The sequence below is a fragment of the Nerophis ophidion genome, linkage group LG26 (genome assembly GCF_033978795.1).
Source record: "Nerophis ophidion isolate RoL-2023_Sa linkage group LG26, RoL_Noph_v1.0, whole genome shotgun sequence".
NCBI classification, from domain to species: domain Eukaryota; kingdom Metazoa; phylum Chordata; class Actinopteri; order Syngnathiformes; family Syngnathidae; genus Nerophis; species Nerophis ophidion.
The window spans coordinates 17,220,102-17,243,897 of record NC_084636.1 but is presented as its reverse complement, the minus strand read 5'-3'; the positions used below and the strand labels follow the sequence as shown (position 1 = coordinate 17,243,897).

The window sequence follows — 23,796 nt, the reverse complement described above, 5'->3', positions numbered from 1 at the left end:
GAAGGGGGATGCAGGCAGTGGGGGCAGGGTGTCATGGTAGTAGTGATGAAATATTCAGTGAGGATGCGCCTCTGGCTCCTTCCCTCTTTTTCTTTTCTTTTTTTTTCTTCTTTTGACATCTCTGGCTGACAGTTTTATTTATTGGGGTCCCTGTGGTTCAAGGAACTCATTTGCAGTCGTTCTTCCTCTGCACAGTAAGCGAAGTACGGCAGCAGAGATAAGCAAGAGGGGTGGGGGGTGGGGGGGGGGGTAGATAGAGGGAGCTGACATTCATGAACAACTGAGCAGCTTTGTGCCGGAGAAAAGAGGATAGAGGCTTGGTGGGAGGAGCGAGGGAAGCCTAGGGAGGAGGGAGGAAGGGTAGGGCTGTCAACTGCAGCCTTATTCTAGTTCACCTGTCCAAATACCTGAAATCAAGGTCAAAATACGTACTTTTAAACACCTGGATATTTTTTCCCACCAGGCACTTGCTATGTTTGACACATTTTGCTAATAGTATGTTTCGGTTGAGGGCAGCACGGGGGAATTGGGGGTTAGTGCATGTACCTCACAATATGAAGGTCCTGAGTAGTCCTGGGTTCAATCCCGGGCTCGGGATCTTTCTGTGTGGAGTTTGCATGTTCTAAAAAAAATCATCCCTTTACCTCCATGAGGCATGTTAAAAAAAGAATGCACTTTCATTAACTTGACTTGATTTATTTTGGAAAACCTTGTTACATTGTTTAATGGATCCAGCGGGGCATCATAACAGAATTGGGCATATCCATCCATTTCCATCCATTTTCTACCGCTTATTCCCTTTCGGGGTCGCGGGGGGCGCTGGCGCATATCTCAGCTACAATCGGGCGGAAGGCAGGGTACATCCTGGACAAGTCGCTACCTCATCGCAGGGCCAACACAGATAGACAGACAACATTCACACTCACATTCACACACTAGGGCCAATTTAGTGTTGCCAATCAACCTATCCCCAGGTGCATGTCTTTGGAAGTGGGAGGAAGCCGGAGTACCCGCAGGGAACCCACGCATTCACGGGAAGAACATGCAAACTTCACACAGAAAGATCCCGAGCCTGGATTTGAACCCAGGACTGCAGGAACTTCGTATTGTGAGGCAGACGCACTAACCCCTCTGCCACCGTGAATTGGGCATAATAATGTGTTAATTCCACGACTGTATATATGGGTATCGGTTGATACCTGTATTTCAGAGTTGGACAATATCAGAATATTGGACATTGGCAGAAAAGTCATTATTGGACATCTCATCTCTACTACTTTTGGATTGTTCTTTGCCATGTTTTTGTAGCTATTCTTCCACCTGCAGGGATGATACTTGTAAGAAACTTACTGTATTTGTCACAATCTTGATTCAAAATACTAAAGACGTTGGTTTGTAAAACCATGCATATGAATGTTTGCATGTGGTTTGTCTTGAAATTTAAAGGGGGCATTAATAAAAGAATAACTGCACAGCGGGGATAATATAAGACCGAGAATTTGCACCCATACATGCCAAGTCTATGGTATCTGATACACATATGTGACAGAACAAGGGTCTTTTATATAAATTCACACGCCCAAGTAGCATTTGTTGAGAGCCTTCTCACGAGGGATCCACCCCATCTTTCAACCGCCCTCTAAATAAACACAGAGCTTTGATTGCCAACCTCGGGGTCTCCTATTAATTGTCTCATCAGTCAGAAGTTTCATTTTGTCTCTTAGGTCACACAGGCTTAATTTTACTGTCCTTTCCAAAACCTTTCTCATGTATAGCGCCCAACCCTGCTTCACACCCAGCCCGGGGCCTGCTGAGTTTGTCGTCTTTACCACAACCGTGTAATCACAAGGCGGGGTGTGAACTGTATCAACAACAGCCTGATAGGCCACGTTTACACTCCCATAGTGCGGAGTTTCTGTTTCTGCCTCACGCTTTTTATGATAGCCGCCTTCCTTTTGTATTTATTTAGATGTTGAACTGCGGCTGTGAGGTCATCTTTGTCCTTTCACCTGCCTCTCCTCCTCTTTTTTTTTGTTGTTGCGTGCCCATGTCAATACCGATGTGCAAAGGTCACCCTGGCAATAGAGAGGCGACGGTCGATGGAAATAAATAAGCAGCTGAGAAGAGTGATTGAGGGGCAGAGCTGGGTGATTCACTGGTTTAAACTACCAACTAGCATCGAAAAAGTATTGAGGGATTGAAATCTCATCTCTTGTACCACTTCAAAAAGTCTAAGTTTATGCAAAATGTGTCAAAACTCTTACTGTAGGTACTGGTATCAAATTTATTTCGATACTCTTCGGTAAATTTCTAAAGAAAGGGGACCACAAAACATTGCGGTGTTGGCCCTGTTTTAACCAAAAATTGTACAGTACATTAAACATATGTTTCCTATTGCAAATTTATCCTTAAATAAACTAGTGAACATACAAGACAACTTGTCTTTTATTAGTAAGTAAACAAACAAAGACTCCCAATTTAGCTGCTGACATATGCAGTAACATAGTGTGTCATTTTCCATTCTATTATATTGTCTAAATTATGAAGGACAAGTGGTCAAAAATGTATTATTAATCTACTTGTCCATTTTCTGTTATTATCTGCTTACTTTCTATCTACACTTAAAATGTAATAATCACTTATTCTTCTGTTGTTTGGATGCTTTAAAAAATTTTGGGATGATACCACAAAAGTAGGTATCTATCTGACACCGGAGCATGCACTGGTCATATACAAAGTCCTCATGTGTCCAGGGACATATTTTCTGAGTTTATAAACATAGTCCATCCATCCATTTTTCTACCGCTTATTCCCTACATCGCTACAACAAAAATGGCAGGGAGAAGACGCTGTCGAAGATGAGCCATGTAAATAAGACCGCCCACAAAACGGCTCATCCTGAAGCGACTGTCAGAAAGCAACTTGAAGATGATGTGTATAACACAATCTACGCAACATTTTGACCAAAGAACCACCATCACATGTTATGTAGACCACAAGGAAGTGTTTTACATTTAGAAAAAAATGATAATATGACTCCTTTAATGCGCCCTATAATCTGGTGCGCCTTTTTGTATGAAAAAAGACCTGACTAGACCCGCTCATCGGCAGTGCGCCTTATAATCCGATTCGCCCTATGGTCCAGAAAATACCGTACATCTGTATTACGTGTATATGATAGCATTTCTTCCTCAATCAATCAATCAATCAATCCATCAACCAATGTTTATTTATATAGCCCTTAATCACAAGTGTCTCAAAGGGCTGCACAACCCACAACGACATTTGCGGATGAGAAACCTTGAAGATAATCCGCAAATGTGGGTAACACCCCACCCCTCTAGGGGAGACTAGATGCAATGGAAGTCAAGTGGGTCTGACATAATATTGTGAAAGTCCAGTCCATAGTGGCTCTAACATAATAATGAGAGTCCAGTCCATAGTGGGGCCAGTAGGGCCGGAGTGTTTGCAGCACAAAGGTTGACAATGCCATGGGATGTTCTAATATTTTGACGTTATTGGTTCTGCCTGGGGCAGTACGGTGCAACTGGGGTTAGTGCATGTGCCTCACAATACGAAGGTCCTGAGTAGTCTTCGTTTCAATCCCAGGCTCGGGATCGTTCTGTGTGGAGTTTGCATGTTCTCCCCATGACTGCGTGGGTTAGCTCCGGGTACTCCGGCTTCCTCCCACCTCCAAAGACATTCACACACTAAATTGGCCCTAGTGTGTGAATGTTGTCTGTCTATCTGTTTTGGCCCTGCGATGAGGTAGCGACTTGTCCAGGGTGTACCCCGCCTTCCGCCCGAATGCAGCTGAGATAGGCTCCAGCACCCCCCACTACCCCAAAAGGGACAATCTGTAGAAAATGAATGGATGGTCCTGCCTGTCCTCTCCTATGTCAACCCCCTGTTTTACATTGGATAGTGCACGGCAAAACTTTTTTGGACAGAGGCATCACTTTGCATTTGCTAGTACCGACTGTCTGGGCTAACTCGGGGCGGCCGAGTGCCCGAAGAAGCATTGTGTGACCCCGGAGTGACTCACACACTCTTGAGTACACATGCAACAGAATGCAGCGGACCAGCACGCACGCACAGACAGCAGAGAACAAATCCCTTGTTGTTTATTGCAAATCCCCCAGCCAAGTTGTGACAAGTCTAGTGTCTCATTCTTGTGTCCAGCAAAAATTCCCCCCTGTCCCTCTCACTTCACACACCCTTTTTTTTTTTTTTTGCCTCTGTTGCTGCAAAAACGGGCATCCCCTCCAGATCCGCTGCAGACAATTGTCCATTCTGTTTGTGCGCGAGGCGGGCGGGGTGTGTTTCCTGGACGCGGGACTAATTTCACAGGCCCGGAGCCAGAGAGAAGGGTGGCTTTTGTCCCCCTTTTGGTCTGAATGACACTGCTGACTAAGAGCGAGCCAAAGGATGGTGGGAGGCGAGTGAGAGTGGGCTCTGTTTGTTGTGTGTTGTCCAATAGTCGGCCTCATGCAGCTGATGTAAATAGCCCAGTCTTACAGACTAGTGATTGATTGCACGAGGACTCGAGTGAAGGTTGCGTCCGTCTCCTTAAGAGTAGGAGGTCAGAGCTCTGTTATTCACTCTTCAACAGCCATCCACTGTTCATTTGAAAAAGGGAGGAAGTCATACTGCAGCGAAATATCAGTTGTTTCTCTATGTGGATCTTATTAAGGCCCATTCTACACTAAGTCGGCTAAGGTTATCCAGGGTAATCCCACCTAACCTTATCCTTGTCTACGCACACACAATGGTCGTTTAAGACCCCCCTGCCCCCTCCGTTCGCCGGCGAACTAGTACGCGTGCGCGGAAAATGCGCACGTCATAGTCACCTCCAGTGTTGCTTTGTGTGCAAGTTCTTGAATTCAATCAATCAATCTATCAGTCAATCAATCAATCACCCAATCATAGTTTATTTATATAGCCCTAAATCACGATGGTCTCAAAGGGCTGCAGAAGCCACAACAAGATCCTCGGCTCTGATCCCCACATCAGGGCAAGAAAAAAACTCAACCCAATAGGATGACTATGAGAATCCTTGGAGGGAACCGCAGATGTGGGACCGCCCCGGGCGACCGTTGCAATGGACGTCTAGTGGGTCTAGCATAATATTGTGAGAGTCCAGTCCATAGTGGGGCCAGCAGGAGATCATCTTGATTGGAGACAAGTCAGCAGCGTAGAGACGTAGTCAACTGATGCACAGATGAGTTGTCCACCCCGGGACTCCCGACTTTGAACAGCTAGCGCTTCATCTGTGGTCGCCGAATCTTTGCCCCCCCTCTCCACGAAGGCAGAGCAAAAAAGAAACGGCAGATCAACTGGTCTCAAAGAGTGGTCTATTTAAAAGCTGGAGTATACAAATGAGTGTTAAGATGGGACTTAAATGCTTCTACTGAGGTAGCATATCTAACTAAATTAAATGTAACTTATCTGAACAATATCCAGTGTTGTGGTATTTCAATAAACTGGAATCCAGTGTGCTGTGGGGCCCTGTTGTAGTGAATCACACCTGAGCCATCGTAATTAATCAAATCTTTAATGGACGTCTTAGTCAAAGTAAACAATGTGATAAAGAACATTTTACATCAATTAATCTAGGGATCTAGATATCTGGTCAGGACACTCTTCACTCTTTAGTCTTCACCTTCATTGTCCATTCCTTTTTGGTGACTTTATATACTCTGGACCGAGACGTTGAGTCTGTGACATACGTGGCGGACAATAACTGATACAGTCTGCTATGCCAGTCCAAATGCATTCGCTGTTTTTCGTAGTTAGTCCTTCCTTGACAGCCAGATAATACAAAGCATGCGCTACCTTTTTTTTGTTAATCACATCCACGGTAGCTCGCATTCTTGTTGTCTCTCCTTCGACAAATTCACAAAGTTTTTCAGTAAGTAGAATCACAGCTGACATGGACATTCGAAGGTTCGCTTGCCGTCTGAGAATTGTTGTATCCCAAATAGCTGCAATTGCTTTCTCGGTGTGTGATCTCCACAAGTGTCTATACGGGGACGAAGGGAGAAACACGGGGATGTCTTGATGACTCGCCTCCGTATTTTCAGTGGTTACGAGTTACAGAACCGCTTTAATATGAAGCTGGCAGTGGCGCGTTCTTTCTGACGCCACTTACTGTGTGGGGCGCTGACTTTTTGGCATCACTTCCTCTTTGAACTCAGTTTGTAAACGATCGATGTGTAAAACCCGTGCAAAACATTATCCAAGGAGGGGGACCTTAAACTATTGTTTAGTGTAATTATTCGTTGAAGGAGTTACCCGGGCCAAACTCTGCCAATGAGGTTGTTATATTTCCATCTGTCTTGTTAGCATGAGTGTTCGAAAGTTACTTTTGCCCTTATATGGCTACCAATGCTTTTTTTATCAGCAAAAACAGGCACAAATGCAAATATTAGCCTGTAGCTGTTGCCTAAGCTCCATAGTCTCCACTTTGCTGCAGCTTTCAGTTTTCTTCTCCTCCTCAGTCAAATTAGTGTCAGTATAGCTCGGTCGGTAGAGTGCCCGTGCCAGCAACTTGACAGTACCAGGTTCGATCCCCGCTTCCGCCATTCTGGTCACTGCCTTTGTGTCCTTTGGCAAGACACTTTATCCACCTGCTGCCAGCGCCCACCCACACTGGTTTAAATGTAACATAGATATTGGGTTTCACTATGTAAAAGCGCTTTGAGTCACTAGAGGAAAGCGCTGTATAAATATAATTCACTTCACTTCTTTTGTTGATGTTTTTTTTCCATTTTCCATAATTTCTCAGTATGTATGAAATGTCAAAATGAGGGTGGACTACGGTTGTACAGTATACCAGTATTAGTATAGTACCGCAATACTATTGAATCATATCTGGTACTATACCACCTCTGAAAAGTACCATTCCCGCGCCCCTGTCATCGTGACGTCGTGTCATTGCTAGTTTACAAACAGAGGAGCGTCTTCAGCAGTGCACAATAAGGGAGTACTTACAAGCAGACACAGTGTGTAGACAGAAAAGGGAGAACGGACGCATTTTGGCTTAAAAACTAGCGATTTAGGTGAAGTTATAACACTGAAACACCCTCAGGAAGTGGTGCTTTAAGACATGGCTCGCTAGCTAGTGGCTAAAATCCAGCCGCAGTCGGCAGTGTTTTAGCTACTTCTAAATCACTAATCCTCGCCTTAATGGCGACAAATAATCTAAGTTTCTTACAAGTATCATCCCTGCAGGACGAGGAATAGCTAAACATGCTTCACTACACACCGTAGCTCACCGGCGTCACAATCTATACAAACGCCATTGGTGGATATACACCTGACATCCACTGTAATTATACTAATTACAGGAGCGTATGTAGTCGATACTACTATGATTACGTCGATATTTTTTGGCATCACAACACCTTTGATTGATATTATGTTTATAAAACCAGGAAATATGTCCCCGGACACATGAGGACTTTGAATTTAAACAATGTATGATCCTGTAACGACTTGGTTTCATATTGATACCCAAATCGGTGGTATCATCCAAAATAAATGTAATGTATCCAAACAACAGAAGAATAAATGGTTATTCCATTTGAATAGAAGTGTAGATGGAACATGTTAAAAGAGAAAGTAAGCCGATATTAACAGTAAATGAACAAGTAGATTAATAATTAATTTTCTACCACTTGTCCTTAATTCCATCCATCCATCCATTTCTACCGCTGATTCCCTCTGGGGTCGCGGGGGGCGCTGGTGCCTATCTCAGCTACAATCGGGCGGAAGGCGGGTCCACCTTGTCCTTAATTATTTCGACAAAATAATAGAATGGAAAATGACACAATATGTTACTGCAGCTAAATTAGGAGCCTTTGTTTGTTTACTTGCTAATAAAAGACAAGTTGTCTTGTATGTTCTCTATTTTATTTGAGGACAAACTTGCAATAAGAAACATATATTTAATGTACAGTAAGATTTTTTTGTTAAAATAAACCCAACAATGCAATTTTTTGTGGTCCCCTTTATTCAGAAAAGTACCAAAAAGTGTTGAAATAATGTTGGTACTTGTACAACACTAGGGTGGAGTCTTCTGAAAGGTGTCGAAACTGGGTTTTATGTCGCTAATCAAATGTCTCCTCCACCTACAGGTCAGTGACTTCCTGTCCGGCCGCTCCCCCCTCACCCTGGCGCTGCGTGTAGGCGATCACATGATGTTCGTCCAGCTCCAGTTGGCGGCACAGCAGTCAGGCGGCCCGCAGCTCCAGCATCGGCACCTTATCACCCGCGGGAACTCGGACGCCGCGGCCAGCCCGCCCACAGGACAGCTGTGCGCCCCCCTCCCACACTCCGCCCATCACCCACACCCCACGCCCTCTTCCCCGAGTACCTTCCCCCTTCCATCGACACACCAGCAGCCGCTCCCCGCCATGTACCACCAGTCCACCTCCTCCAGTCCACACTGCAGCACCGCCACCCCTCCACCGCCTCCTTCTCACTCGCCGCGCCAGGCGTACGCTTTCCGCTCTCCTTCCCATCACCTTCGCCATCATCACCATCACTATCACCAGCCTTCTTTAGGCCAGCCCAGCCACGACGTCGGCCGGGCCAGCCCTGTAGCCCCCGTTTTGTGCCCCGAGGTAAGTCCTTATGTACTGTTAAAAGTTCTCTAAGGGCCAAAAAATATGATGCATTGATTAAATATATGTTTATTATATGTTAAAAGAATTAGGCGCATCACTGAGGTTATTTTTGTTTTAAATATTGCATAACTGGCCCAATTGAATACCCTGCAAAGCCCTAGATGACATTGTTTTCCTATCCCTAGTTTACATTATTGCATTTGCAAAAGATTCAAAACACCAAATCACGAGCATCCTTCAAAGAATTTGCCCCGAGATGGAACACAAGCGTCATGTTTATTGTTACACCCGTTGCCGTGTCAACAGCATTGGAAATGCAGGTCTGCTAAAAGGGCAAGTGTCTCTCTTCCTCTCTCTTATTAGTCTTTACAAGCTTGACACACACACATATATAGGCACACACCCCCATAGGATTACACTCTCAAATGTCAGATTTGTCGCTTGTGGGTTCTAAGTTTATTTGGTGACATTATAGCTTGTCATTTTGGGGCATAGGATGACACCATCCATCTTGTTTATTTGACTTACGTAGTTTTAATAGTATTTTTTTTTTACGTTTGACCTAAATGTCACAGGGTTAAAAAATAGGGTTGGATGCTCATATACCAGACCTGGACAAATTAAGGCCCGGGGGCCGCATGCGGCCCGTTAAGCTTTTCAATTTGGCCCGCCAGGCATTCCCAAATATTTTTTTTTAGATCTTTAAGATGGAAACTGTAGCTGCCATTATGATGTGCGGTGATGTTTTCAAATGACCGTAAGTCTTGAACTATAAAAAGTATTTCAATGGTTGGAATATGCGCTTTTGCATGATATACCAGTTACTATCGTAATTTACGTCACAGCAGCTCAGACGAGGGACCAAGCAGTGTGGGTGGGGAGCGTTTCCACAGAGTGTTTTCCAGAGTAGCCAGTCTGAAATGCGGGTGTCAGGGACAGACGCGGAAGGAGATTTATACAGCAAAATTCTGAAGCTTAGTGATATTTCAGCTATATCAGGTTGTTGGTGGGTTTATTTTTTACCCTTCGCGTTCATATTTCGCTGTGTTTGTTGCATTTTTGTTGCGTTTCGCTTGATTGTAAGATATGCCGATCCAGAGGGTGTGTGACGTTCATACGTTGTCAATATTCAGTGTTTTATCGTTCATAGTTGATATTGTAAATTTTCTGGGTGTCTCCTTCAGTAAAAAAAAAATTAAAATACCATTCCATTTTTTTAAGACGGTCTGTCATAACGTTTTTAGCATTCAATCAGACATTATTGTGAGATTTTGTATTAGTGTTCCTAAAAATAGATATACCGGCCCCCAGAGACATTGTTGAGTCAAAATAATAGCCCAGGCCTGCCATATATTGTATTTATGTACAAAAAACTGTTGTATAACAGTGTATTTTCTGTTCTATAGAAATTATGATGTACAATGTTTTGTACAGGGGTTGTAAATCTTTTTTCATTCACGAAGGAATGGAAATTGATTTTAGTAAAAACCTTGGGCAACTCTGGTCAAGACAGCGCTACATATGAATGACGCTCACACTAAATGTTTGGACATGTTTACTGTGAGTTGGTCTTACTTGTGTTGCCAGCGCTTTAGAAAATCTTGCATGTGTTGACTAATTTTCAGTGGATTGATTGATTAATTGATTGATTGATTGATTGATTAATTGATTGATTGATTGATTGATTGATTGATTGATTGATTGATTTGGGACTTTTATTAGTAGATTACACAGTACAGTACATATTCTGTACAATTGACCACTAAATGGTAACACTCGAATAAGTTTTTCAACTTTTTTAAGTCGGGGTCCACATTAATCAATTCATGGTAAATATGAATGTATACTAGATTGATACTGCTTACCAAGCTATGCATTAACTACTCTAAATTATATTCAAGTTTAATTGCTATACTATTGTCCCTTGAAAACACACGAGTAAACCCTTTATATCAGCTCTCACAGCTTTTTTTATGCATGCTGATTACATTTCTTGTATTTTTCCCAGGCCAACTGCAGCACCAACAGCCCTACTACTGGCACCAATTCATCAGCACGCTCCCGTAAACCTGGCGCCATAATTGAGAGCTTTGTTAACCACGCCCCCGGAGTCTTTTCAGGGACCTTTTCAGGTGACATTTACTGCTACAGCTGCTCCTGCAGTATTAACTTTGAGATCCGTCTGCCTGAATCGTGCTTTAATTAGAGACCGTGTCCTTTCCTCTTTCTCAGGCACTTTGCATCCAAACTGCCAGGACAGCAACGGACGTCCCAGACGGGATATAGGTACTATCCTTCAGATCCTCAACGACCTTCTGAGCGCTACGCGCCACTACCAGGGCATGCCCCCGTCCCTCACCCAGCTCCGTTACCAAACCCAGTGTGGCACACCTAACTCGCCGTCCCCGTCACCACCGCCTCCTTCGCCCCCGGTCGCCGGCATAACGGGCCTCTCCGCCAAAGCTACCTCGATACCTGCTGGCGCCCCCGCCAGCCCCGCAGTGACTCTTCATCCACTGGTTCAGAGCCAGATCCGCATGTGCAAGCCACCCGGTAAGTGACTCTAACGCAGTCAGAAATACAAAGCCCAAAACCAATAAAGTTGGCATGTTGTGTAATAGGTAAATAAAAACAAAATACAATGATTTGCAAATCATTTTCCACCAATATTCAATTGAATGGACCGCAAAGACAAGATATTTAATGCTCGAACTGGAAAACTTTGTTATTTTTTGCAAATATTAGCTAATTTGGAATTAGATGCCTGCAACATGTTTCAAAAAAGCTGGCACAAGTGGCAAAAAAGACTGAGCGAGTTGAAGAATGCTCACCAAACACTTATTAGGAACATCCCACGGGTTAATAGGCTAACTGGGAACAGGTGGGTGCCATGATTGGGTATAAAAGCAGCTTAACAAACAAGGATGGGGCGAGGGCCACCACTTTGGGAACAAATGCCAAGCCACGTGTTACAACAGCGTGGCTTTATAGTAAAAGAGTGTGGATACTGGACTGGCCTGCCTGTAGTCCAGACCTGTCTCCCATTGAAAATGTGTGGCACAACATGAAGCCTAAAATACCACAACACAGACCTTGGACTGTTAGTGAAGTGAATTATATTTATATTGCGCTTTTCTCTAGTGACTCAAAGTGCTTTACATTGTGAAACCCAATATCTAAGTTACATTTTTGAACCAGTCTGGGTGGCACTGGGAGCAGGTGGGTAAAGTGTCTTGCCCAAGGACACAGCGGCAGTGACTCGGTTGGCAGAAGCGGGGATCGAACCCAGAACCCTCAGGTTGCTGGCACGGCCACTCTACCAACTCAGCTATGCCGACCCACAACAACTTAAGCTGTACGTTAAGCAAGAATGGGAAAAAATTCTACCTGAAAAGCTTCTAAAATAGCTCTCCTCAGTTCCCAAACATTTACTGAGTGTTGTTAAAAGGAAAGGCCATGTAACACAGTGGTAAAAATTCCCCCATGCCAACTTTTTTGCAATGTGTTGCTGCCATTTAATTATAAGTTAATAATTATTTGCTAATAAAAATGAAGTTTCTCAGTTCGAACATTAAATATCTTATCTTTGCAGTCTATTCAATTGAATATAAGTTGAAAAGGATTTGCAAATCATTGTATTTTGTTTTTATTTACTTCAACTTCACTGGTTTTGGTTTTAGTACATGGTTTCACATTACTTTATGACGCTGATTCTTTAAAATTCTCACCTTGATAGCCTACCAACAAATAATATAAATATTAAACAACCTCGGCAGTAACTTTTAGCGAGGCACATGACAAGCACACGGGGTGGCTTTTCTTTGAAATGCAACACAAGCCTCTCCAGACCTGTCCAGTCAGGCTTTAGTTGTCACGCAGCATTGTTTATGTGCACTGAGCACATATAGGTTTACCCCTTCTACCCTGGAGGCAGGGTTATGTTTGGACTAGATTAGGCGGTTCAAAGACGGGCTTGAAGATGACGCAAGCGGAATATACCTATGCTCAAGGGCCGGGGGTGGGTACTGGTGCTGATGGAGTTCCGACAGACCGATCAGACAGATGTGCAGAGAGTGTAACTTATAGCTAGTGTTGGTAGCGTACACTAAGGCTGCGTTTATACTTGTGGTTTGGTATTCTGCTTCAGTCCAAAAATAACTTAGAAGAGTGAGCTCTTAATCTGGTATTTTTGTCACGGTGCCAACGGCTGTGCAGTAAAGAAACATACACAAAAAGTAAGGACTTAGGCTCCATTCTTATACCTCCACCGCCCTTGTTTTTGCCCTCCTTCCTTCGTTATGTGCGTTCATGTCAATCAAGAGGGGTTTGAATTATATGACGGATAGGCGGGAATGGCAAAGTACTTCCCTCGAAGCGAAGTGGGTTCGCAGACCTCCCTATAGATGGCAGAGCAGAAACCCAGAGAAGCGTACAAATGCACTATATTGCTCACATATGAAATTGAAGTCCCATAGGGTTCAATATGATGTCGGTCCACCCTTTGCAGCTATTACAGCTTCAACTCTTCTGGGAAGGCTGTCCACAAGGTTGCGGAGTGTGTTTATAGGAATTTTCGACCCTTCTTCCAAAAGCGCATTGGTGAGAACACACACTGATGTTGGTTGAGAAGGTCTGGCTCTCAGTCTCCATTCTAATTCATTCCAAAGATGTTCTATCGGGTTCAGGTCAGGACTCTGTGCAGGCCAGTCAAGTTCATCCACCCCAGACTCTGTCATCCATGTCTTCATGGACCTTGCTTTGTGCACTGGTGCACAGTCATGTTGGAAGAGAAAGGGGCCCACTCCAAATCGTTCCCACAAGGTTGGGAGCGTGGAATTGTCCAAAATGTTTTGGTATCCTGGAGCATTTTAAGTTCCTTTCACTGGAACTAAGGGGCCGAGCCCAACTCCTGGAGCGGGCCACTTCCTCTTCCAACATGACTGTTAACAGAGACATAACCTATTTTAATGATTTTGGTTGTGATTTGTATTAAGTTGCAACATTTTTTTTGCAGATATTGTAATATTATTATTTGTTTTATTTAATGTGATATTTAAAAAAAACTTACATTTTACTTGCAATGTAAAATGTACGAGAAACACAACTTGATTGCATTTGAAAGGGTATACTTCCATTATTATTGTGTGTCGTCATGACATCAGTGGTTAATTTGGTCTCAAAAAATAATGGCAAGAATATTGTTTATCGGCAATAACTTGTAGGTCAATATATCATCGAGCAAAATGTGTTATTGGCCCAGGCCTAATAATGACACCCATGTTTTTTTTTTAGTCAGACTTCCAAACTTTGCTACTGCACGTAAATATTGGCTTCAAACACAAATAAAGAGTGAAACACATTTTACATACCGCAAGAACATGCGCCAACGTTTGCCTATTTCGCCAAAAACGTCGTTGTTTAAACGGTCATCTTTTTAATAAAGACAGGAGGAACAATAATGTAGAAAGCACAAGCAAAGCTGAACATTGCGTGTGATGGCATTTTGAAAGTAAACAAACATTTGTCGCATCTGCCTTACGTCACTGCTGGCAAACGGTGATGGTTGATGACGTTGCAAGACCCGATCGACGTCCCTTTGCATAGGGGAAATTTGAAATACTTCCATGGTTCAAGGTTCTTGAGCCAAGGGGTGGGGGAAGTGGAAGAATAAGCAGGGGCGTCCATGAAAAATAAGTTTTTTGAACATGTTGAGGGCATCAAATTCCAAATGAGCTAATGTCAGCAAAAATTAACGTTTTCCAGTTTGAACGTTAAGAATTTTGTCTTTGCAGTCTATTCAATTGAATATAGGATGAGAAGGACTTGCAAATCATTGTGTTCTGTTTTTATTTACCATTTACACAACATGTAAAGCCTTGATTTGAGAGCTTTGGGGTATATTAAGACAGTGGTTCTCAACCTTTTTTTCAGTGATGCACCCCCTGTGAAAATTTTTTTTAAATTCAAGTACCCCCTACTCAGAGCAAAGCATTTTTGGTTGAAAAAAAGAGATAAAGAAGTACAATACAGCACTATGTCATCAGTTTCTGATTTATTACATTGTATAACAGTGCAAAATATTATATATATTTGTAGTGGTCTTTCTTGGACTATTTGGAAAAAAAGATTTAAAATAACTAAAGACTTGTTGGAAAATAAACAAGTGATTCAATTATAAACGAAGATTTCTACACATTGAAGTAATCATCAATTTAAAGTGCCCTCTTTGGGGATTGTAATAGAGATCCATCTGGATTCATGAACTTAATTGTAAACATTTCTTCACAAAAAAAAAAATCTTTAACATCAATATTTATGGAACACGTCCACAAAAAAATCTAGCTGTCAACACTGAATATTGCGTTGTTGCATTTCTTTTCACAGTTTATAAACTTATATTCATATTTTGTTGAGTATTATTCAATAAATATATTTATAAATGATTTTTGAATTGTTGCTATTTTTAGAATATTTAAAAAAAAATCTCCCGTACCCCTTGGCATACCTTCAAGTACCCGCAGGGGTACGTGTACCCCCATTTGAGAACCGCTGTATTAAGAGACTTGACTAAATGATTGTATTGCAAAATGCTGTCTGCAAGGTTGATTACAGAGGTTACTTATACATTTTGCTATTTTTACCAGCTTGGATTTTAAAAAAGGCGTCTAAAATATGCTTTTAAAGAGCGCTGGTATGACACACACAGAGAGGAGAGCAAAGAAACACACTTTCACTTGCACATTTGTACATTTCCGCACACTTTCTTTTTTCTGGGGAGTTTTCACCTCTGAGGTTAAGTCAACCAAACCACACAAGTTCACTTATCCTACCATCACACGATCCGGGTCCAGTGCTCCGATTATCAGGTTCACACTTGACAAAACAAGCAGGGCGGTTTTGATGGAACTGAATGAAAGATGAAGCATTGTCTTCTGGTGGCCTCGGTATCTCATGTGAAGGATACTCGAGTCCCGAGGTGTCCGTGAATAATGTTTAATGTTTGAGTAGAATAGTGGTTCAGTTCTAGCAGCTGAGTTGCATCCCCCCCTTGTGCCCTTACAAGTGTCCGGTGAACAGTTGGAACAACACGAGCTTATTTTCCTAACTTAGGGAAGATCTTTCCCTCACTCCTACCATCACCCTTGTCCTGTCTCTACATCTTCACATCTGCACTCAACAACCCACACTTATCCCCCTGTTCAAAAACAGCCTCGCCTGTAAAATCCATCTGTCCGTTTTCCTCCAATTCAGTTTCTCCTCCTTCTTTTTCCATGTCTGTGTTGTGCATCAACACTATGTTCTCTGTGTTCTGCTGGCACTTTTTTGTCGCTTCAAATAGATTTATTCAACACCGGAGGTTGTTAAAACCGCAAACTAAGCCTTCATTCATCATCTGGGTGTAAAATCCCAACCATTAACCAAGACAGAATATATTGCCACTTGTTTTTTGACTTGGTAGTCCTCCTTCCTGAGACAACAATGAACGCAGGTCTCATTGTGGACACTTCCCGTCTGGTCTTCCAATGATCAAGGGCATACTCCCACAAGGCTAATCTCACTGAGCGAGTCTGAGCGCACTGATCAATTTCCTGTCGTCTGGCACGATTGGGTGATGTAGGCCAGGGTAAGGGACGATTGAATGCACACCCTTATCCTAGCTGTCAAACCAAAATATATCTCGGTCAACCAACCCGTGGCACTCCCGTTTAAGTGGTAAATATTTCTTAGGCACTGCATGTGACAATGATAGCGTGTGATTCCGATACCAATATTTTGGTACAGATACCAAAATTATTTCAATACTTTAGGGACGGCGTGGCGCAGTGGTGAGAGTGGCCGTGCGCAACCCGAGCGTCCCTGGTTCAATTCCCACCTAGTACCAACCTCGTCACGTCCGTTGTGTCCTGAGCAAGACACTTCACCCTTGCTCCTGATGGGTGCTGGTTGGCGCCTTGCATGGCAGCTCCCTCCATCAGTGTGTGAATGTGTGTGTGAATGGGTAAATGTGGAAGTAGTGTCAAAGCGCTTTGAGTACCTTGAAGGTAGAAAAGCGCTATACAAGTACAACCCATTTATCATTTATTTTCGATACTTTTCGATACTTTTCGATACTTTTCGGTACTTTTCGGTACTTTTCTAAATAAAGGGGACCACGAAAAATGGCATTATTGGCTTTATTTTAACAAAAAATCTTAGGGTACTTTAAACATTTTTGATATTGTCCCTAAATAAAATAGTGAACATACAAGACAACTTGTCTTTTATTAGTAAATAAACAAACAAAGGCTCCTAATTTAGTCTGCTGACGTATGCAGTAACATATTGTGTCATTTGTCATTCTATTATTTTGTCAACATTTTAAGGACAAGTGGTAGAAAATGAATTATTAATCTACTTGTTTATTTACTGTTAATATCTGCATACTTTCTCTTTTAACATGTTCTATCTACACTTCTGTTAAAATGTAATAATCACTTATTCTTCTGTTATTTGGATGCTTTACATGCATTTTGCTGCGATGAGATAGCGACTTGTCCAGGCTGTACCCTGCCTTCCGCCCGATTGTAGCCCCCCGCGACCCCAAAGGGAATAAGCGGTAGAAAATGGATGGATGGATGGATGGATACATACATTCTGGATGATACCATAAATGTAGGTATCAATCCGATACAGGATCATGCATTGGTTATATTCAAAGTCTTCAGGTGTCCAGGGACCTACTTCCCGAATTTTTAAACATAATATACATTTAAAAAAAACAAAAGAAGACGTTGTGATGCCAAAAATATCAACGTAATCATAGTAATATCAACTAGATACGATCCTGCACTTGGTATTATTACAGTGGATGTTAGGTGTAGATCCACCAATGGCGTTTGTTTACATTTTGACACCGGTGAGCTACGGTGTGTAGTGAAACATGTTTACGGCCGGTGCAACGTATACTCCGGAGCGACTTATAGTCCGAAAAATACGGTATGTCATTAAATTAATGCAATGACTCCTCTCCCAAGTAATAAATGGCAATCACCACCTTGCACTAAAAGACTTGAAATGAGAAATAATCCCTAAAGTCTGAAAAATAGCCGAAACGCGGCATAATTTAAGTGAAAACAGGCGATCGCACGGACGCTCGGTGCGAGTCCAGCGCGATAAAATGGCCTAGTGTGAGTACACCCTAAGTGCTCCTGGATAGCCTTATCAGTCGACACCTGGCGGCGGACTTAACGGGGACTTAACACGGAGGCTTAACTCTACTTCACAGAGGCCTGTCTCCATTCAAAGCCACTAACCAGTGAATATGTGTGCATGCACTTATACTTGAGACAGCCTCTTGAAAATGTCACATAGCTTGGCCGTCTCCAGAGAGCATTTACCCTTTTCCACTGCAAGTTCATATGTGAGGGAGTTAGGCCGGGGTGGGGAGGGGGATGTGCGCCAAGGGGGCTAAGACAAGCGTAAATAAAAAAGCTTGACACACTCTGGCCGCCTGGTTAAAAGCTTGGATTCTGAATGGTACTGCTGAGTTTGGGGATTTTTCATTTCAGGACTCCCAAGGCCTGTCAGGCTTGATTGTTAGATAAATTCCATTACTGAGGAGGGTGGATCCCCCAGCTAAAGCCATTGTGTAGGGGCCGGGGGAACAGGGGCTGCATAGAGGGCACCGGGCTGAGCCATTGTGGGGCAGAGGAAGGGGAGGGCTTTGGGATTATAGGGGCTGCCTTTTAGTCTGTCTCCCACTGCAGCTGCCTTAGTACAACACAGAATAAGCTCCTGTCTCTCTCTCTCCCCGCCTTCCGGATCCCCTCACCCCCGCACTCGTCCCCTTTAGATTTGTCAGGTCACGTTAGCGTCCCGGCCAAGCCAAAAGGGCAGAGTGAGGAAGAATCTAAACCCCCCGACTGTCTTCCATTATCCAACGGCCGAGACTTTTCTCACACGTGCACCCCACCGTCCCCCGTCGGTGACGCAGTTTAACGGCGCTATCGAGCGAAAAGCCAGTCAAGCACATCAGGTGCCCTTTCATTGTCGACAAGGAGAGCCAGGGAGAATGCAAATGAAGTCTTAAAAGTCATTGAAGAGCGTGTGTCCCTGCAGGGCTGTCAAGCGCCCTTTCACTGGCTGTCACAACGCTCATTTTTACCCAGCGGTTTGATCGGCACTGTGTCCGATTTGACTGGTTATAGCTGTTTGGTGGCGCCGGGCTACTTTGGTTTTTTTCCCATTTTCCGGCGTAGACTCTCACGTTAAAGTCAATCCTTCAATCGATGTTGAATATGAAATCATGGTCAGTAGTTTGAATGAGTTCAACTACTTGCCAACTTTGAGACCTCCGAATTCGGGATGGGAGAAATAATCCGTTCATGACTGAGTATATCCATTCGGCCACGGTGTTCAATGGGGACGTCTGATCTACAAAATTTGCAGGCAGCATACCCCTTACCGTTCAAGCTGTCCCGGATGAACTGAAATTATTTTTTTCAATCATTTTGGAATTTGCAAGCGTACTTCTTCTTACTCGTCGTTTCCATGTCTCTTCGTCATTCTTCCGTTGTTCTTTTGGACATTACTACTTGCCGTAGTTTTGAAGCAATGCATGATGGGAATCCGGATGTTGTGTGTCAGTGTATTAACGTGCCGGCTAAAATAAACACATGCTGAGAAATAGCTTCGTGCCTGCCTACTTTATGGGTCATAGATAAACCAATGGATAACGGAGAGGTATATAATAGTCTCCTTTTCAGGTGAGAGAGGACGCTAAAGGCAGTGCCTTTAAGGCACGCCCCCAATATTGTTGTCCGGGTGGAGATCAGGAGAATGGTTGCCCCTGGAGATTTTCGGAAGGGGCACTGAAATTCTTGAGTCTCCCGGGAAAATCGGGAGAGTTGGCAAGTATGATCCAGGGTAGATCCCACTTAACCTTATCCCTGTCCACACTCAGACAATGGTTGTTTAAGACCCCCTCCCTGCCATCCGTCCACCGGCGCAACGCGACCTAGTATCCAATGCACGGAAAATGTGCACGTCATAGTCACCTCAGATGTTGCTTTGTGTGCAAGTTCTTAGTTTAGTTTAGTCTTTACTTGAAGGGACAATGCACAGAAACATTAAGCTTAAAGACAGATATGTTCTGTACCAGATGATAGCTAAATAGCTCATTTCCATCTGCAGTCCCTGGCTACCTAAATTAAAGCGATACAAAAATCATGCAACTTAATTATGACAATAAAATCATACTATGGCATGTAATCAAATTAAGAAAAGTCCCAAAATGCCCTTTCTTTGACACATACTTAATATACAATACAACCACACCTCATTTACATCATCACACAAAGACAATGCATGCTCCTGTTCACATCCGTCATCAATTGTGAAAACAACCATGATTTTAACAGACACCTCGCAGTTTACAACAAAATGCTCTCATGGATAAATATAATACACATTAAGTTGATCGGTCAATCACAGTGCCCACCTTAGTGACCGTGTGAGCAGCTTTGATTTCACCAAAGCCACTTTTGAACTTCAATTCAAATTACATTTAATTATGTTCTGAAAATTAAATGTAACTTATCTGAACAATATCCAGTGTTGTGGTATTTCAATTTACTGGAATCCAGTGTGCTGTGGGGCACTATTGTAGTAAATCACACCTGAGCCATCATAAATTAATCAAATCTTTATTAGACACGGAAACAATGTGTTAAAGAACAATTTACCACAATCAATCTAGGGATCTAGATATCTGGTCAGGACACTCCTCACTCTTTTTCCTTTACCTTCATTGTCCATTCCTTTTTGGTGACTTTATATACTCTGGACCTACACGCCGAGTCCGCGACATACATGGCGGACAACGACTGATACAGTCTGCTTTGCCAGTCTAAATGCATTCGATGTTTTCTGTAGTCCTCCCTCGACGGCCAGGTAACACAAAGCATGCGCTACCTTTTTTTTTATCACATCCACGGGGGCCCGCATTATCATTGTCTCTCCTTTGACAAATGGACAATGTTTTTTGCTAAGTAGAATCACAGCTAACCTGGACATTCGAAAGTTCTCTTCCCGTCTGAGAAGTGTTGTAAATGGTAAATGGTAAATGGTTGTAATTGTATAGCGCATTTTTACCGTCTTTTTTTTTAAGGAACCCAAAGCGCTTTGACACTATTTCCACATTCACCCATTCACATACACACATTCACACACTGATGGCGGGAGCTGCCATGCAGGGCGCTAACCCGGACCCATCAGGAGCAAGGGTGGAGTGTCTTGCTCAAGGACACAACGGACTTACTAGGGTGGTAAAAGGTGGGGATTGAACCAGTAACCCTTAGATTGTATCATGGTAATAATAATAGATTTTATTTGTAAAAAGTACTTTACATTGAGTAAACAACCTCAAAGTGCTACAGTGTATAAAGAATAATAAAAATATAACAAAACATAAATTAAAATAAAAACTATAACAGCCTAATAGCTAGAACTAGTATGCATATATCTAAACAAAGTATTTTTTTTTAAATAAAGCCTTTTTTAAAAGCATCCACAGTCTGTGGTGCCCTCAGGTGGTCAGGGAGAGCGTTCCAAAGACTGGGAGCGGCGGAGCAGAAAGCCCATGTTGTATCCCAGGTTTTATCTCTTAAGGTATTCATGTGTGATTTCCACAAGCGTCTGTACAGACGAAAGTAGAAACACGGGCATGTCTGGATGACTCGCCTCCATATATCCAGTGGGCAGCTCCGAGTTATGAAACCACTTTATTACGAAGCTGGCTGTTGCACGTTCTTTCTGACGTCACTTCCTCTCCGAACTCAGTCAGTAAACCATCAGTGAGTCGATCAGGATCAGTGAGCCACACTAAAAGATGGTTTAGTGTGGCTGAAACGGGGCTTAGGCTAAATAATCATTTGTTTAAGGGGTTTTAAAGTGTAGACAAAGCCTCAGACTTATTTTGAATTGTTGAAAAATAGTCTCATCTGTAACCTTTGAATTGCTCAGATGTATTTAGTACCACAAAGTGCATGTTTGTGGATATTTTTACAAGTGCAAAATGCAAAGCTTTGTTAAAAGCAGAACCTCCCTCCATGTTGTGTCCTGCACACTTCACCCTCACCGCCCTTTTTCTCCCAACCCTCCTCCTACTCGTGGTCTTGTTGCTGGGCCGGGCTGAAAGGCAAGGAAAGCTCACTGACACATCGATTATTCATACATCACCTCCTGTCTTTCTCGCTCAGCCTCTCCAGCTTCCACGGGGGCCTGTGTCAAATAAGTAGAAGCAGACAATTGTTGATCTTATATCCCGTGTACTTCCTGTTAGTCCTCGCCATCTCTCTTTCCGTCGCTGGGTCCTCCAAGGTTATTGTGTTAACGTCAGAGCTCTGCAGCCAGGCTGTGGGCCAGCCTCCCTGCCTGCCTGCCTGCATGCATGCATGTGTGTGTGTTGTGTCCCTTTTATCCAGCACTAATAATAGCCCTACTGTCATAAACATAGACTGGAGATCCCTGTGGCCAACTGTGTCCGGCCCAGCCGCCCAGGGCTCCGGTAGTGACGCTGATGAATGACCACACACACACACACACACACACACACACACACACACACACACACACACACACACACACACACAATACACACACGCACATTTTGGTGTAGCTCCAAGCAAATTCCCAAAGAACTTGCCAAGCCAAAAAAAAAAAACCTTCTTTCGTCTTCTCTTGTCTTCTGCTACCGTGCACTCACATTAGTCCGCAGCTAACTTTCTGACTTTTCAAACATGCAACTGTAGAAATAGTTTGGCTGCATTTTCTGTGCGACGGGAATAGTGCAGAATAGCACTGCAAGTCATTTTGCTGGCTACACTTTGGATGATTTAAAAAAACAAAAGCAAATGAAAAGTAGTTTGCCCTTGCCTTCTCTACAGCAAGGGTGTTTTCGTTGAGGGCCACACCGCAGTCATGGTGGCCATCTATATATATATATATATATATATATATATATATATATATATATATATATATATATATATATGTATGTATGTATGTATGTATGAATGTGTGTATATATATATATACACGTATATATACAAACCCCTTTTCCATATGAGTTGGGAAATTGTGTTAGATGTAAATATAAACAGAACATAATGATTTGCAAATCCTTTTCAAACCATATTCAGTTGAATATGCTACAAAGACAACATATTTAAAGTTCAAACTGATAAACTTTTTTTTTTTGTTTTTTGCAAATAATCATTAACTTTAAGACGTTGATGCCAGCAACACGTGACAAAGAAGTTGGGAAATGGGTCAATAAATACTGATAAAGTTGAGGAATGCTCATCAATTACTTATTTGGAACATATCACAGGTGTGCAGGCTAATTGGGAACAGTTGGGTGCCATGATTGGGTATAAAAACTTCACAAAAAATGCTCAGTCTTTCACAAGAAAGGATGGGGCAAGGTACACCCCTTTGTCCACAACTGCGTGAGCAAATGGTCAAACAGTTTAAGAACACCGTTTCTCAAAGTGTAATTGCAAGAAATTTAGGGATTTCAACATCTACAATCCATAATATTATCAAAAGGTTCAGAGAATCTGGAGAAATCACGTAAACGGCATGGCCGGGAACCAACATTGAATGACCGTGACCTTCGATCCCTCAGACGGCACTGTATCAAAAACCGACATCAATCTCTAAAGGATATCACCCCATGGGCTCAGGAACACTTCAGAAAACCACTGTCAATAAATACAGTTTGTTGCTACATCTGTAAGTGCAAGTTAAAACTCTACTATGCAAAGTGAAAGCCATTTATCAACAACATCCAGAAATGCCACCGATTCTCTGGGCCCGAGATCATCTAAGATGGACTGACGCAAAGTGGAAAAGTTTTCTGCGGTCTGACGAGTCCACATTTCAAATTGTTTTTGGAAATAATCGACGTCACGTCACTCGGACCGAAGGAGAAGCAAACAATTCAGACTGGTATCGACGCAAAGTTCAAAAGCCAGCATCTGTGATGGTATGGGGGTGCATTAGTGCCCAAGGCATGGGTAACTTACACATCTGTGAAGGCACCATTAATGGTGAAAGGTACATACAGGTTTTGGAACAACATATGCTGCCATCCAAGCACCGTCTTTTTCATGGACGCCCCTGC

General features: G+C 42.9%; 1 protein-coding gene and 1 long non-coding RNA gene across 2 annotated transcripts in view; one reads left to right on the top strand and one right to left on the bottom strand.

Annotated features, from left to right (window-relative positions):
* The window catches only part of LOC133543844 (uncharacterized), a 56,637-nt gene extending 34,554 nt beyond the window's left edge, over positions 1 to 22,083 (bottom strand). Inside the window, exon 1 of the long non-coding RNA XR_009804532.1 lies at positions 21,849 to 22,083. This is a non-coding gene — a long non-coding RNA (uncharacterized LOC133543844). The remainder of the gene's footprint in view (positions 1 to 21,848) is intronic.
* The window catches only part of midn (midnolin), a 57,467-nt gene that overhangs the window by 26,125 nt on the left and 7,546 nt on the right, over positions 1 to 23,796 (top strand). Inside the window, exons 6-8 of the mRNA XM_061888682.1 lie at positions 8,139 to 8,627; positions 10,639 to 10,762; positions 10,863 to 11,183. Of these exons, the coding sequence (XP_061744666.1) occupies positions 8,139 to 8,627; positions 10,639 to 10,762; positions 10,863 to 11,183 (934 nt within the window). The remainder of the gene's footprint in view (positions 1 to 8,138; positions 8,628 to 10,638; positions 10,763 to 10,862; positions 11,184 to 23,796) is intronic.